Below are 12,329 nucleotides of genomic sequence, written 5' to 3' on the forward strand. Positions count from 1 at the left end.
GGGTCCTGACAGCTGCAACAGGAGACACGGAGCTCATTTCTTTACTTCTCCTCAGAGGTGGGTTAGGAGACGTGGCAGCTGCCACTGAGAAATCTTATGACTGGGCAGAGCAACAACCTTCAGCTCAGCTTGGAGTCCAGCCACGTCCTTGGCTGATGGGAGAAAGCCTGACTGCTCTTTCTGACCTTGTGTGTTATGTGACACTTCCAACCCAGACAGGTGGCTTAGGAGGTGACCTGGGTTTGTGCAGAGTGGTCATGGTCTTGCCCACGTATTTTAGAGATGGGGCTTTTCCCTCTTCTAGAACACTGTGGTTTGTGGGAAGTAAGAGAGCTCCCAGCTGAGAAATTCTCTCTTCCTGGAGCTTGCAAAAGGCCTGCTCGGCTGGAGGTCAAAGACCTGTGGCTAAAGACTGGCCTGGGGTCTCAGGGTTGGTTCTGCTGGTGATCTCTTCTCCTCCTGTCCTTTACAGGTTGTACCATCTTGATACTGCACTTTCTTTAAGTCCATCTCTCTGTGTGTGTGTGTGTATGTGTTTGGGGGTAGGGTAGGGAATGTGAGAGGAGAGGTTAGAGAGTGATACAGAGCAAGTCAGAGGGTGCCCAAGAAACTAGTGTGTGTGTTATAACTACGCAGTGTGGAGGGACCATATGGAAGAAACTCAAGGTCTAGGGATAGAAATGACTTTCTGGAGGGTGAGGGGCAAGGCTGTTTCCTGACTCCTTTTACCCTTCATCCTGTAGAGAAACACGGGAGACAGGAGTGGGGAGTGGAGCCGCTCCGGCACCACCAGGGTGGGGCTGGTTCCTCTGCTCTGCTTCCTGCTGCCCCCCCAACCCCGCTCCCCCACATGCCGTCACTCAGGAGGGGTCCTCTCCCCACACCTCCACCCGCACTCACTCCCAGCTCTCCCCTCTTATTCCCGGTGCAGTGCGTTCCCCTCCAGGTCTGGCCAAGACACCCTTGTCTGCTCTGGGCCTGAAGCCCCACAACCCAGCCGACATCCTGCTGCATCCCACTGGTGGTGAGTGACTCTGGCAGGAAGGGAAGCGGCTGGGGAGGCCAGAGGGCGGGGTGGGGAGCTGGAGGACACCTGTGGTCCTGGGCAGGGCCCAGGCCTGGTGGGTTCTCGGGATTCTTCTGGAAACAAGGTGGCAGCCTGGCTCTGTGTCCATGCTGAGGTCAGGCCTGGGTGGGTCTCTCTGTTCAGGGGTTGAGGGGGATGGAGACTTCCCGCCCTTGCCTTGTGGAGTCAGCACCACTCCCAGCATCCTCTGACGTCAGGGATTGGAGGCATGCCCTGTTTCCCTGGAGGTGGTTAACTTTCTGCCGGAAGCCTGGCTCCCATGCCTCAGAGTCCAGGTGCTTGTGCGCGCGTGTGCACACACACACACACATGCAGATATGCACACACACAGAGACATGCACGCACACACATACACACACATGCAGACACGCACACACACAGAGGCATGCATGTACACACACAGAGACATGCACAACCAGACATGCATGTGCATACACACGCAGACATGCACACACACAGAGACATGCACACACACAGAGACATGCACACATACACAGATGCAGACATGCATGCACACATACTCACACACACATGCAGACATGCACGCACACACTCCAGGTTCATACCTTGTCACATTCCCCAGCTCCTCTTCTTATTGGGAAAGGGAAAGCAGAGACCCTGGGCCCTTAGTGACCGTTTCCAACAGGCTGGGCCCAGAAACTTGCTCTCTAGACTCTGGTGTGGGCTGGACTGGGGCTCTGGGGACCAACTTTGCTTCTTTTCTTTAGTCCCCAGAAGACTGATCCAGCCAGGTAGGTGGGCAGTGGCATGACAGGTGTGAGCCACGTAGACACACGGCCGGGCACAGCCTCCCACTCAGGACGTGTCTGCATGGCCAGGGACACGGAGTCACCGGGTGGGGGGCTGCCTGTCACCAGGCCAGCACACTCCTGCTTGAGACATGGGGGCTGTAACAGGGACATGGGCCTCTGCTCCCGAAAGCGAGGCCCTGTCTTACCTGTGCGCCCTGGAGGGCCTGCCTCTGCCTCGGCCTCACCCCTTTTCTCAACAAAGTCTCTGTCTCTCAGGAAATAATCCCTGTTAATCCATCTCTCTCTCTCCTTTTTGCTCTTCCTCTCCCCTCCGTCCCCTGCCTCTCTTTCCTGCCTCTCCTTCCTCCTCACCTCTCTTCCCATCTTCCCTCAGAGGAGGATGAGAGGAAGGTGCTGACAGAGCTTTCTGAAGGTAAGTGTGGCTTTGCTGTGTGACTGCTTCCTGCTCTCCGTGTCCAGGAATGGCCGTTCACTCCATTGGTTCTGCCTGGCTTGGGGGGGCTGTGGGTAGTGCTCTTCTCTGATCAGGTCTCATGTGACCCGGCGCATAGGCCACGCCCCCCTGATCCCCACCCCCTGATGGGTGATCAGGGGGGTGATGAGCTGTCACTCTGGTGACAGCTACCATTCTGGATACTGACTGAGGTGCCCATAGCCCCAGGGCACGGGTCCAGGCGTGGCCAAGGGTCCAGGCACGAGTGCGGTGCCGCCTTGCTGACAAAATGCTCCTCCCCGGGAGGCGTTCCCGCCCACCTGCCTGGGGTGCAGCAGCCCCTTCAGATGTTGGGGGCTCCTATCCTGTTTCCTGGGTGTGGCCCCACATGTACAGCTCAGAGCACAATTTCTCAGCCTCAGCACTACCGATACTTGGGCCGCACAGTTCTTAGTTGTGGGGACTGTGCTGAGCCGTGCAGGGTGTTTAGCTCCGTCCCTGGTCTCTACCTACTGTTACACATGTGGGTAGCACTCACCGTCATGACAATCAAAATGTTTGCAACATGACAAATGACCCCAGGGGGGATGATTGCTCCTGGTTCAGAGCCACTGTCTTGGAACCATAAGCTGCCTTCTGGAAGCCCTTGCCTGGTTTCCTATCAGCACAGATAGTAGGATGTCTGTCTTTCTAGGATCTTGGATGTACTGGGGGGGATTTTGAAAAAGCTATGGATTTCGGCGCCCCTCCCCTCAGCCCCCCTGCCACACACAGATGCCTTGGGACATCCATGCACAGTTGTGACAGTATCTGGTTAGCATGTCTGTGTCCTGGCTTAACCCCTGATTTAAATGAACTCAGCCTTGCACATGGAGAAGCAGAGAGGGGATGTAATCTGGATGAAGGCCTTTAACTAATTTATTAGAAACAGAATTCAAAGGATGACTCAGAGCAGCAGGTGAAAGGAGGGAGATGCTGGCCTGGGTGGCCTTGGCTTCCGTGTCCCCATCTCTACCCTGGTGAAGCGGGGGAAGGGGGTTGGACGAGGTGGGTGTTGAGCACCTCCCAGCTTGGATGTGTTAGATGTTCTGACTTCCCACCTGGGCCCTGGGTCCGTATGGCCTGGTTTCTTTAAAGACTCCATCCAGGTTTTTTTTGACGCGTCTTGGCTTGTGGGATCTTAGTTCCCAGACCAGGGATTGAACCCAGGTCCTCAGCATTGAGAGTGCAGAGTCCTAACCACTGGACCACTAAGGAATTCCTTCTTCCTGATTCTTAAGCCCATTTCCCACTTCCTTTGCACTCACTACCTTGATTTTCTATCCCCAAAGTGGGCATGGGTTGTACCCCTCTTAATCTGTCATCACCCATGTAAGATGGCTGGAGTTTTCCATAAAACATTGCCCACTGCTAGCCAGCCAGAGTACTGGCAACAATGCCAGACTGCCTGGGGGTACAGAACAAGGCAGCCCCCCAGAACAGATCCCAGAATGGGATGAACTACAGTGGGCTCTCACCCCTGGCCAGCCTCACACCCAGGGGAGGACCTTCCCCAGGCTGGGGGTGGGCAGCTGGTTCTCGCCAGGAGCCTAGAATCAGCTGGGGCCCAGAGCCAGTGTTCGTGTGCTGTGTTCCAGGAGCCCACCCACCTAGGAGGCTCTCAGCTGTCCTTGTGGCTGCTGACCTCTGCAGACTGGTGAGACCTATTTAGTCTCCAGTGGGAAGGTCTGAGGGTGACAGGCCCTGGCTCTGTGTTCCTCACTTGGGGATGACACTTCAACAGAATGGGACTGACACCTGGCCCTTGCTCCTGATGAGTGATGAGGCCCCGCGTACAGGCCCCGAGCCCTCTGACCCTCCTTCATCTCTCCTGGAGGCGTGGAGTCCGCAGGGAAGGTTCTTAGGGATCCACTCTACTGCAGCCATCGTTTTCAGGAATGTGGGCCTGAGGTCCGTGTTGTGAGGTGGGGATAGGCATCTGCCCAAGGTCACAGTTAAGAGGCAGCAGGGCTGGACGGGACTTACTGGTCTCCTGTTTCCTAATCAAGTGGCCACTTCAAAACCCTCCTCCCCCTCCAGGCGCCATGCCCTGGGATTCCAGCGTGGGCATCGGAATTGTTGTCTTGACCTGGAGTGGGGACACGGGCCAAGGATGTGGGTGGCTGGTTCCATTTTTCCTGACTCATGCATCACCTTCTGGGTCAGACTAAAGCATATTCTTTGCTGACCCTCTGAAGCGCTGCTTGATTGCCCTGCTGATATGTGTGAATTCAGAAAAAATGCCTATAAGGAAAAATAACCAGTAGGCTTATTCAGGGGGGAAAAAAGACTTTAGGGAAGTGCTCTGTTCAAGGTGCCATGCTAAATGCTTTACATCTATTTGTTCTGTTCTTCATTGATTCAATAATATTTTGTGTGCCTACTATGTGCCAGGCACTCTGGGGATATAATGATAAGCAGTACTGTGGTTCCTAATCTCATGGAACAAATGCATGACCGGTGACATAATTAAATTATCACCAAGAATTCTTGAGATAAGTGCTCCAAAGTGAAGAGATACAGTTTTTATGAGACCCTGGCAGAAGAGGGTGAGTGACATTAACTCAGTGACACTGGGATGGGAGAAGAGCTTTCCAGGTAGAAGTAAAGGGCACTTGCAAAGGCCCTGGGGTGGGAGGAATAGCAGTTTTTCCCCCCATGAATTGCAAGGTCAGTGAAGTGAGAGCAGGGAGGAGCTGGATGCTGGAGCAAGGGGCAGTGTGGTACAGAGCGAGGGTCAGCAGGCAGGGATGCGACCTTGTGGGTCATTGTCACAATCATCTTACGTAAATAATCACAGAAGCGCTGAGAGGAAGGTGGTAGGAGCCCCAGTTTGCTGATGAGGAGATGACGTGTAAGGATGTCAAATGACTTGTCCAGGCCCAGACAGCTGATCAAGGGCACAGCTGAGAGTGTATGCCGCTTTCCATTGATTGCACGGGGTATGACCTCTAAACATGAACAGTGTCTTTACTGGGTGTGGGTACAGGGTACCCTTCTCCATGCACAGCTAAGAGTGTATGCCGCTTTCCATGGATTGCACGGGGTATGACCTCTAAGCATGAACAGTGTCTTTACTGGGTGTGGGTACAGGGTACCCTTCTCCATGAAAGAAGCAGAGGAAGAAAGCCCATAGCAGTTAAGGTATGAGGTCAAGATCAAGGATCTTCCAGTGGGGAAACAGGGAAAGAAATGGCTGAACCTTCTTTCCTAGAGGAATGGGAACAAGGAACATTCGGCTGAGGTTCTGTCTGTTCCGATGATTAGATGGGTGCATTTGGCGCAAAGGAAGACGGCAGATTAGAAATGGCCCCTCTGGGGATCCCTCCTGCTCTGAAATCCTCGGTGACAGTTGCACTGTGCCCTCTGGGTATTTTAAGAGGGTGCTGTGCAACACAGATTTATGGAGCACCTACTCTGTGCAGGTCCTGTGCTAGGCACTGAGGACATAAAGATGAGTGAGATAGGCTGGTCAGGATGATATTTCAGCACAAGGTAGAAATGCTGAGCTGGGGGAGGAACAGGGCATGATGGGAACTCAGAGGAGGGCCGTGTGGCCCAGTCTCAGAGTTTGGAATTCCAACTTTTGAGTTCCTGGTTTGGGCCTCGGAAGTTTTACTTCTTTCCTCTCTCCATCTGCGTGTCTTCATTTCACTTGGAGCAGGCAGGCCATTTCTTTCCAGGAAAAGACCTTTTCTGCCAGGCAGAGAATGCACTTGAGGGTGTGGGTCAGGAGCTGACAGTGCCCCCAGCCTGGTGGGGCCAAGTCACTTAGCCTCTAGTCCAGCTGCTCTCAGCCTCCAACAGCCTCTTGGAATGGGTTTGGGCTCCTGGAATGTTCTGCATGAAGCACCCTCCTGGCCCCACATCTCCTGCCCTTCCGAGTCCCCGTTGCCTCTGGGTCTAGTTGCTCCAGGATTGGCGGAGAGGAGAAAACTGCAGGAGAGAGTGTGCAAAACAGTAGGAGAGGGGGTAGAGGGAGGCAGACACCAGCAGGCAGCTGTGGGGCCCTGGTAAACTGGCGCTGGAGCTAGCAAGAAGGAACTAGGAGGGACTTTCTCGTCTCCTGTCACTTGATCCAGGCTGGGCAGGTGGGTGTTCTCATTCCTATTTTACAGACGAGAGAACAGAGTCCCAGAAAGGTTCAGCAGCCTGTCCCTGGTCACCCTTCCAGTAAGTGAAAGACAGGGAGCTCACACGTTGTATGTTGTACTAAGGTGGGGAGGAGAGGAAAATGGGAAGAGATAGGGAAAGGGGGTATTTTCAATACGGAATCTGAGTCTGAAAACTTGGGGGAAATGGACTATTTTGTCCTTCAAGGTTGGTTTTGAACAGTTATGAAGTTGGACTCAGAATCAAGTATCTTCCCAAACGGTCCCTCCTGCTCTGGGCTCATGAGGAACAGAGATTGAGGGAGTCTCTATCCTGATTTGGTCCTGGGAGGTCAGGAAAGGGCAGCCAACCAAGAAAGAGGATGGAGAGTAAAGTGACGGCAGGGCCAGGAGGGCTGGGTCTCAAATCCACAGGCTGGGAGCCCCTGAGCAGAGCCCCCAGGCTAGTTGGCCACCCAAACTCACAGAGCTGTTAACTGCAAACGTGGTGGGAACCGCTGTGGGTACTTCTCCCTGGATGAGTGGTCCTGTCTTCAAGTTCAGAGGCTGAGTCCTCTGAGAGCTCCTTTGTAAGCTGCTCTGTAGCTGAGGATCTGATGGGTGTGAGGATGGGGCTCCTGAGGCTGATGCTTTATGAATGTGGCTATCCTAAAGCCGTCTCAGGTTTTCTGATATCTCCAACTTTCTAACATACTGTCCCTTCAATGTTCTGTGCAAACTACACTCAGGCTCCTGACACTACGTTTGGGTCAAAAGCAGTTAGTGGGGACATGGCCTTGACTCCTGGTAAACAGGGCAGACGGGAGTCAGTGTCTGTGGTCCCAGGCCTGGCTCCGTCCTGACTCTGGGACGGGGTGGTGTGGGTGGCCTTACTTAGATTTTACCGATGGTAGAAGTGGTCTGTGTATTTGTTTTTTTTTTTAATAGGATGGGGTGCTGATCCAATAACGTGAGCTGCTTACCCACTGTATGGGTCAGGTCTTGGCAGAAAACAGCTCATTCCAATGGGGCAACTGAAGAGGGTTTAATGGACTATTTAGATGGTCTGGGCAAACCAACAAGGGATGGTGAAGCACCTCCTCCAGTGCTCCTGAGCAGGAGGCGGGAGCCATCCTCACTCCAGGCCTGAAGAAACCAGGAGGAGCTGGAGGAGAGGGCCCGCCCCTGGAGCTGGTATCTTGGGTGGAGGATGCGGCCCTGGAACTTTAACCCTCTCTCCCCACCCACCTCCATCTTCTGTTAGTCCTGCCTACCCTCCAGCTGCCAAAGGCCAGGGCCCTCTGGAGCCCTGAGCCTGGGAGTCCGGGGGATGCTGTGAATAAAAGCTGGCCTGCAGGGACACAGAGCAGGCTGGGGGATGAATCCGGAGGACACGGCGGGTGGAGAGGGCCACAGACTTCAGGGCTCGCCCTCGGGCATTTTAGCTTGAATTTTTGGGGTCAGCAAGAATTCCAGGGAAGGAGAGAAACGAATGTGTGCCTCTTAGGTCTTAGTCACCGTGTACCTCTGTGGTGGGGGGAGCTAGGGGGCAGAGGGTAAAGGTCATGCGTCTACTAGTTTGTGAGGCAGACACTCACTGAGGAGTCATGTGTGCCAGGCGCTGTGAGTACAGATCAGCGAGGAGCCTGGGGCAGCCAGGGGGCAGATGGATCCTCTTGCCACCTCTGGGTGGGAGAGAAGGGTGCTGGGCGCTGTGGACACCAGCATGAAGCCGGGAGCCTGGAGGCATCCAGGTGGAATTTTCAGAGAGTGACCCCGGGAGGTGAGGGATGGGCCGTAAGGTAGGCTCTGGCCTTGGGTCTCAGCTGCCATTTCTGTGGGTGTGAGTTCCTTTCTGAGGGTCCCTTTCTGTCAGTTCGAGTTGCCCCAGGGTGTGGAGCCGGCCCCCCAAGGCTAAAGACACCCTGAAATTCTCGATCCCCCTGATTTTCAGCTGGCGGGATGTGCAGGGCCCAAGAGCAGGCTCTGGGCCAGACCACGGGGTTCTTAGGCCAGTTCTGTCACCTGCTACTGTGTGGCCCAGACAGGATACTTACATTCTCCAAATTCTACTTTCCTCATGTAGTTGTTTGCTATTTCTGCTGTTATTGACAGTCTGTGGAGCTGGCTCTTCTCTGGCTGATGGGCTGGAGCTCTGAGTAGCAGCAGCCAGCTCGGAGTGTCCCATGAGGCTTGGTGGCCCCTCTCTCAGCCACCCAGACCCAGCACCGGGAGTCGGGAGATGGTAGCTATGGCCGCTGTGTGTTCTGGGGCGAATCGCTCCACCTCTCTGGGCTGGGGAGACATGTTACATCAGGGACCAGTAAACTATGGCCAAATCCTGTTTTTGGAAAGTTTGATCGTAACACAGCCATGCTCATTGCTGTACTGTAGCTGCTCTCGTGATAACAACAGTAGAATTGAGTAGCTGTGAGAGAGACTGGCCCCCTCCCTGCACCCCAGGGCTGCACGGACTCTGCTGTTCCTCCAGTTCTCAGGCTGGTTTCAGCGGTTGCCCTAATTGTGGTGGGCATAGTGTTGGTGTGTGCTCAGGTCACGTCCCTCCTGGGACGTCCTCGGGAACGGTGCCAGGTTCGGAGGTGGCAGGAACACCATCTGTCCCTGGAGAAGCCGAGAGTGTCCTGCTTCTTCTTCCTGTTTGATGGTGAGTTAGTTTGCAGTGGTGGGGTAGAGGGGCTTGCGGAGGGGCTTCCAGAGGCCGAGATGGAGGGCAGTTGGGGGCAGCACGGCAGTGGGGCGGGTGGCACAGGAAACCTGGATCTGGTTGTGCCTCCAGCCCCTTCAGTCTCCTGGCCTCGGCGCCTTCACCTGCACAGTGACCTCTCTGGCACTTGCCGCCCTCTCCCCCATCCAGCCTTCCTCTCGGGCCATTCTGAACACCAAGCGGGATAATGATGTCAGTCTCGGGAGGCATGCTAAGTGTGTCAGGCAAGGTGGATGGGTGTGTCTTGGCACGCAGGGCTGGGTGTGACTCACCCGCACAAGCCTGTTGCTAGGCCAGCAAGCCTGTTTCTGGACTCTGGGTGTGGGGTGGAGTGAGCATCCCGAGACGCAAGGCTGGGCTGGAGCTTGGGGTCCACGGAGAGCCCAGACCCCAGCAGTGCCTGGGGAGCCAAGAAGGGCCTGGGGACCTGCGTAGCAGGGTTGGGGAAGAAAAGCTCAGCTAGAGGGGCCACCAGTGAAGGAGAGTGTCCCAGCTCTAGGAAGGAGGACTCTGTGATGGCTGTATTCTGGGGTCCCTTTCTGGGAAGCTTCTCAGAACAAGGCTCTAGTTAAAGGTTCTTTGGGGGCTCTCATGGCTTGTCCATGATGCTGGAAAAAGGATGGACCTGGGCAGGCAGGAGCCCTAGAGACGTGCCCCTTGTCTGCTTGGCTGTCCTTTTGGGATTTCCCTCACAGGCTCTGGGGAGGCCGGTTCCCACAGGTTGGGTGGGGTCCACATTGCATCCCCTGGATCCATGCTCAGTCCTTGTCCCCTCGCCCCTTCTAGAGCCCCGGAGCTACGTGGAGTCGGTGGTACGAACGGCGGTGGCTGGGCCCCGGACTCAGGAACCTGAGCCCAAGAGCTTTAGCGCCCCAGCTGCGCAGGCGTATGGCCATGAGACACCCCTGAGGATTGGGACCCTGGGAGGCTCCTTTGTCTCCCCTAGCCCCCTCTCCACCAGCAGCCCCATCCTCAGTGCTGACAGGTAAGTGGGGAGGAGAATCCAGGCCCGGGGCAGCATGGATGAGGCCTCCTGGATCTGATTAGGGCATGGACGGGCAGAAGTCACATCCAGGGTGCCATCTCATTGGGGTGCATGGCAAGAGCACCCCTTGAGTGCCAACTCCCCGGGGAGAGTATGAAGATGAACCAGGCACAGTTCTTCCCTCAGATGTATTACTTTTGTTTTTATTTATTTATTGGCTGCACCATGCGGCATGTGGGAGCCTTACTTCCCCAGAGATCACATCTGTGCCCCCTGCAGTGGAAGTGTGGAGTTGTGACCACTGGACCGCCAAGGAAGCCTCCTTTCCCCAAATTTAAAATCGAACAAGTATAGTTACTATGTTGTGAGTGCTTCCCATTTGCCAGGCGTTTTGCTAAGTGCTTTCTATTTAAACTTCACAGCTATCCTACGAGGTAAGTAGTAGTAGTAGTCCCACTTCTCAGAAGAGGAAACTGAGGCAGAGAGAGATTAAAGTAGTTTATTCAAGGTCCTACAGCTAAACAGTAGCAGAAATAGGATTTGGACCAAAGGTGTCTGGCTCCAGAGTCCACATCTCTATCCTACCCCCCATCCCCCCATCACAGAGCAGCAGTTAGAGGTGCTCAAAGCAGAGGTGTAAGCAAAGAGCTCTGAGCAAGAGGCCGTTATTTCTGGCTTAGTCTGCAGAGAGGGTCTCTGGGGGCTGGAAGTCCGGGAAGTATTTGTGCTAAGGCCAGAGGATGAGCAGGGGTTGAAAGGTGAAGGGGAGGGAGAGGGCCTTCACAGCACAGCAAGGACAGGACTTGGGCGTGGAGGTATTGGGCGTGGGGTCTGGGGGTCAGGTCACTGTGGGGTTAGAGGAGGGATGTCTTGGTGGATGGGCGGCTGACATTTTATGGAGTCAGACAGAGAGGACCCCAGAAAGGGAGGCTCCTGTGTTTGGGGTGCAGTGAGAAGCTGTTCGACTGGCGGGGTGGGGCATAGGCTTTATAATGGGAAGACAGGAAGATGACATAGGAGAGGGACTCTGAGATGAGCCCAGGTAGGGCACAGGGTGCCAGGTGGGGAGGAGGCCTGCACCAGCCAGAATTCCACCCCCCAGTAGGGGCGTCTTCCCCAACCATCCCTTCCTACGTCCACTCCCCTTCTCAGACTGGGTCCCCACAAGTCCAGAAACTATCCAGCCGTGTGCTCCCCGACCCAGGTTGGGGCGGGAGGTTCGGGTGAGCAGAGGCAATTTTCTTCTGGACTCTAAGAATCTGAAACTTCAAACCAAGCACACACCCCGAGTCCACCTGGCCCCCTCCCCAGCCTCTTAAGGGCTCCACTTGGGGAAAGGTCTGCCTCTGGGCAGGAGCTACATTCTTCTTTTAAAGGAGAGGAGAGTTTCCTCACCTCTCGCCCCCCTTGCTGATATCCAAGAAGTCCTGACATTAGGGAGTTTTCACTTTTTCTCACTCAAATTCCTCCCACAGTAAGATTCAGGAAGCCTCCAGGATTAATCACCCAAAACGCCATTTCCGTGTCCCCATCTCCTCCCTCCCCCCATTTTCTCAGAATCCAGGTTATTCTGTACCGAAGTGGTGTTTCATTCTGGCCTCTTCTGGGATGTGTGGTAGACTTTGTCCTGGCCTGGCCCTAACCTTCTCCCTGCCCTTGGCTCTTGCCTGGCCCTCCCACCTCACATCACCCTGGGGACCTGAGCTTAACTGAGCCAACCCAGGGTGGGGCCTGCCAGCCTCCAAACTCCTTCTAGTCTGCGGCTGCAGGCTTTGGTGCATCAGCTTATGTCAGGACCCTTCCACCCTGCTGCCCCACTGTCAGCCCCCACCCAAGGGCTCCTTGTGCGAGCCTGCCTGCTGCCTCCCTGCACCAAATGTTTGTGCACGGTCCCTGAGAACCTTTGTCTCTGCTGCCATGTCACTGAGGAAGTTTGGGTCTGGAAGGAATCAGAGCCATCTAACCCACCTGCCTCATTTTCTGTGTTGTTGTTCAGTTGCTAAGTCATGTCTGATTCTTTGTGACCCCATGGACTGGAGCACGCCAGGCTTCCCAGTCCTTCACCATCCCCCAGAGTTAGCTCAAATTCCTGTCTATGGAATCAGTGATGTCATCCAACCATCTTATCCTTTGTCACCCACTTCTCCTCCTGCCCTCAATCTTTCCCAGCATCAGGGTCTTTTCCAATGAGTTAGC

The 12,329-nt window shown here is 55.0% G+C and overlaps 1 protein-coding gene across 38 annotated transcripts in view; it reads left to right on the forward strand.

Annotated features, from left to right (window-relative positions):
- The window catches only part of TNS1 (tensin 1), a 248,954-nt gene that overhangs the window by 219,865 nt on the left and 16,760 nt on the right, over positions 1-12,329 (forward strand). For 16 of the 38 annotated variants that reach the window (XM_086340655.1, XM_086340701.1, XM_086340758.1 and 13 more), the window contains 4 exons: positions 932-1,024; positions 1,816-1,839; positions 2,234-2,272; positions 9,935-10,133. In XM_086340655.1, coding sequence (XP_086196781.1) covers positions 932-1,024; positions 1,816-1,839; positions 2,234-2,272; positions 9,935-10,133 — 355 coding nt within the window. The remainder of the gene's footprint in view (positions 1-931; positions 1,025-1,815; positions 1,840-2,233; positions 2,273-9,934; positions 10,134-12,329) is intronic. The other 22 variants (XM_086340690.1, XM_086340749.1, XM_086340781.1 and 19 more) reach the window with 4 other exon arrangements.

This window comes from Bos grunniens, chromosome 2, assembly GCF_055505025.1.
Source record: "Bos grunniens cultivar Pamir isolate PY7600 chromosome 2, Bosgru_T2T1.0, whole genome shotgun sequence".
NCBI classification, from domain to species: domain Eukaryota; kingdom Metazoa; phylum Chordata; class Mammalia; order Artiodactyla; family Bovidae; genus Bos; species Bos grunniens.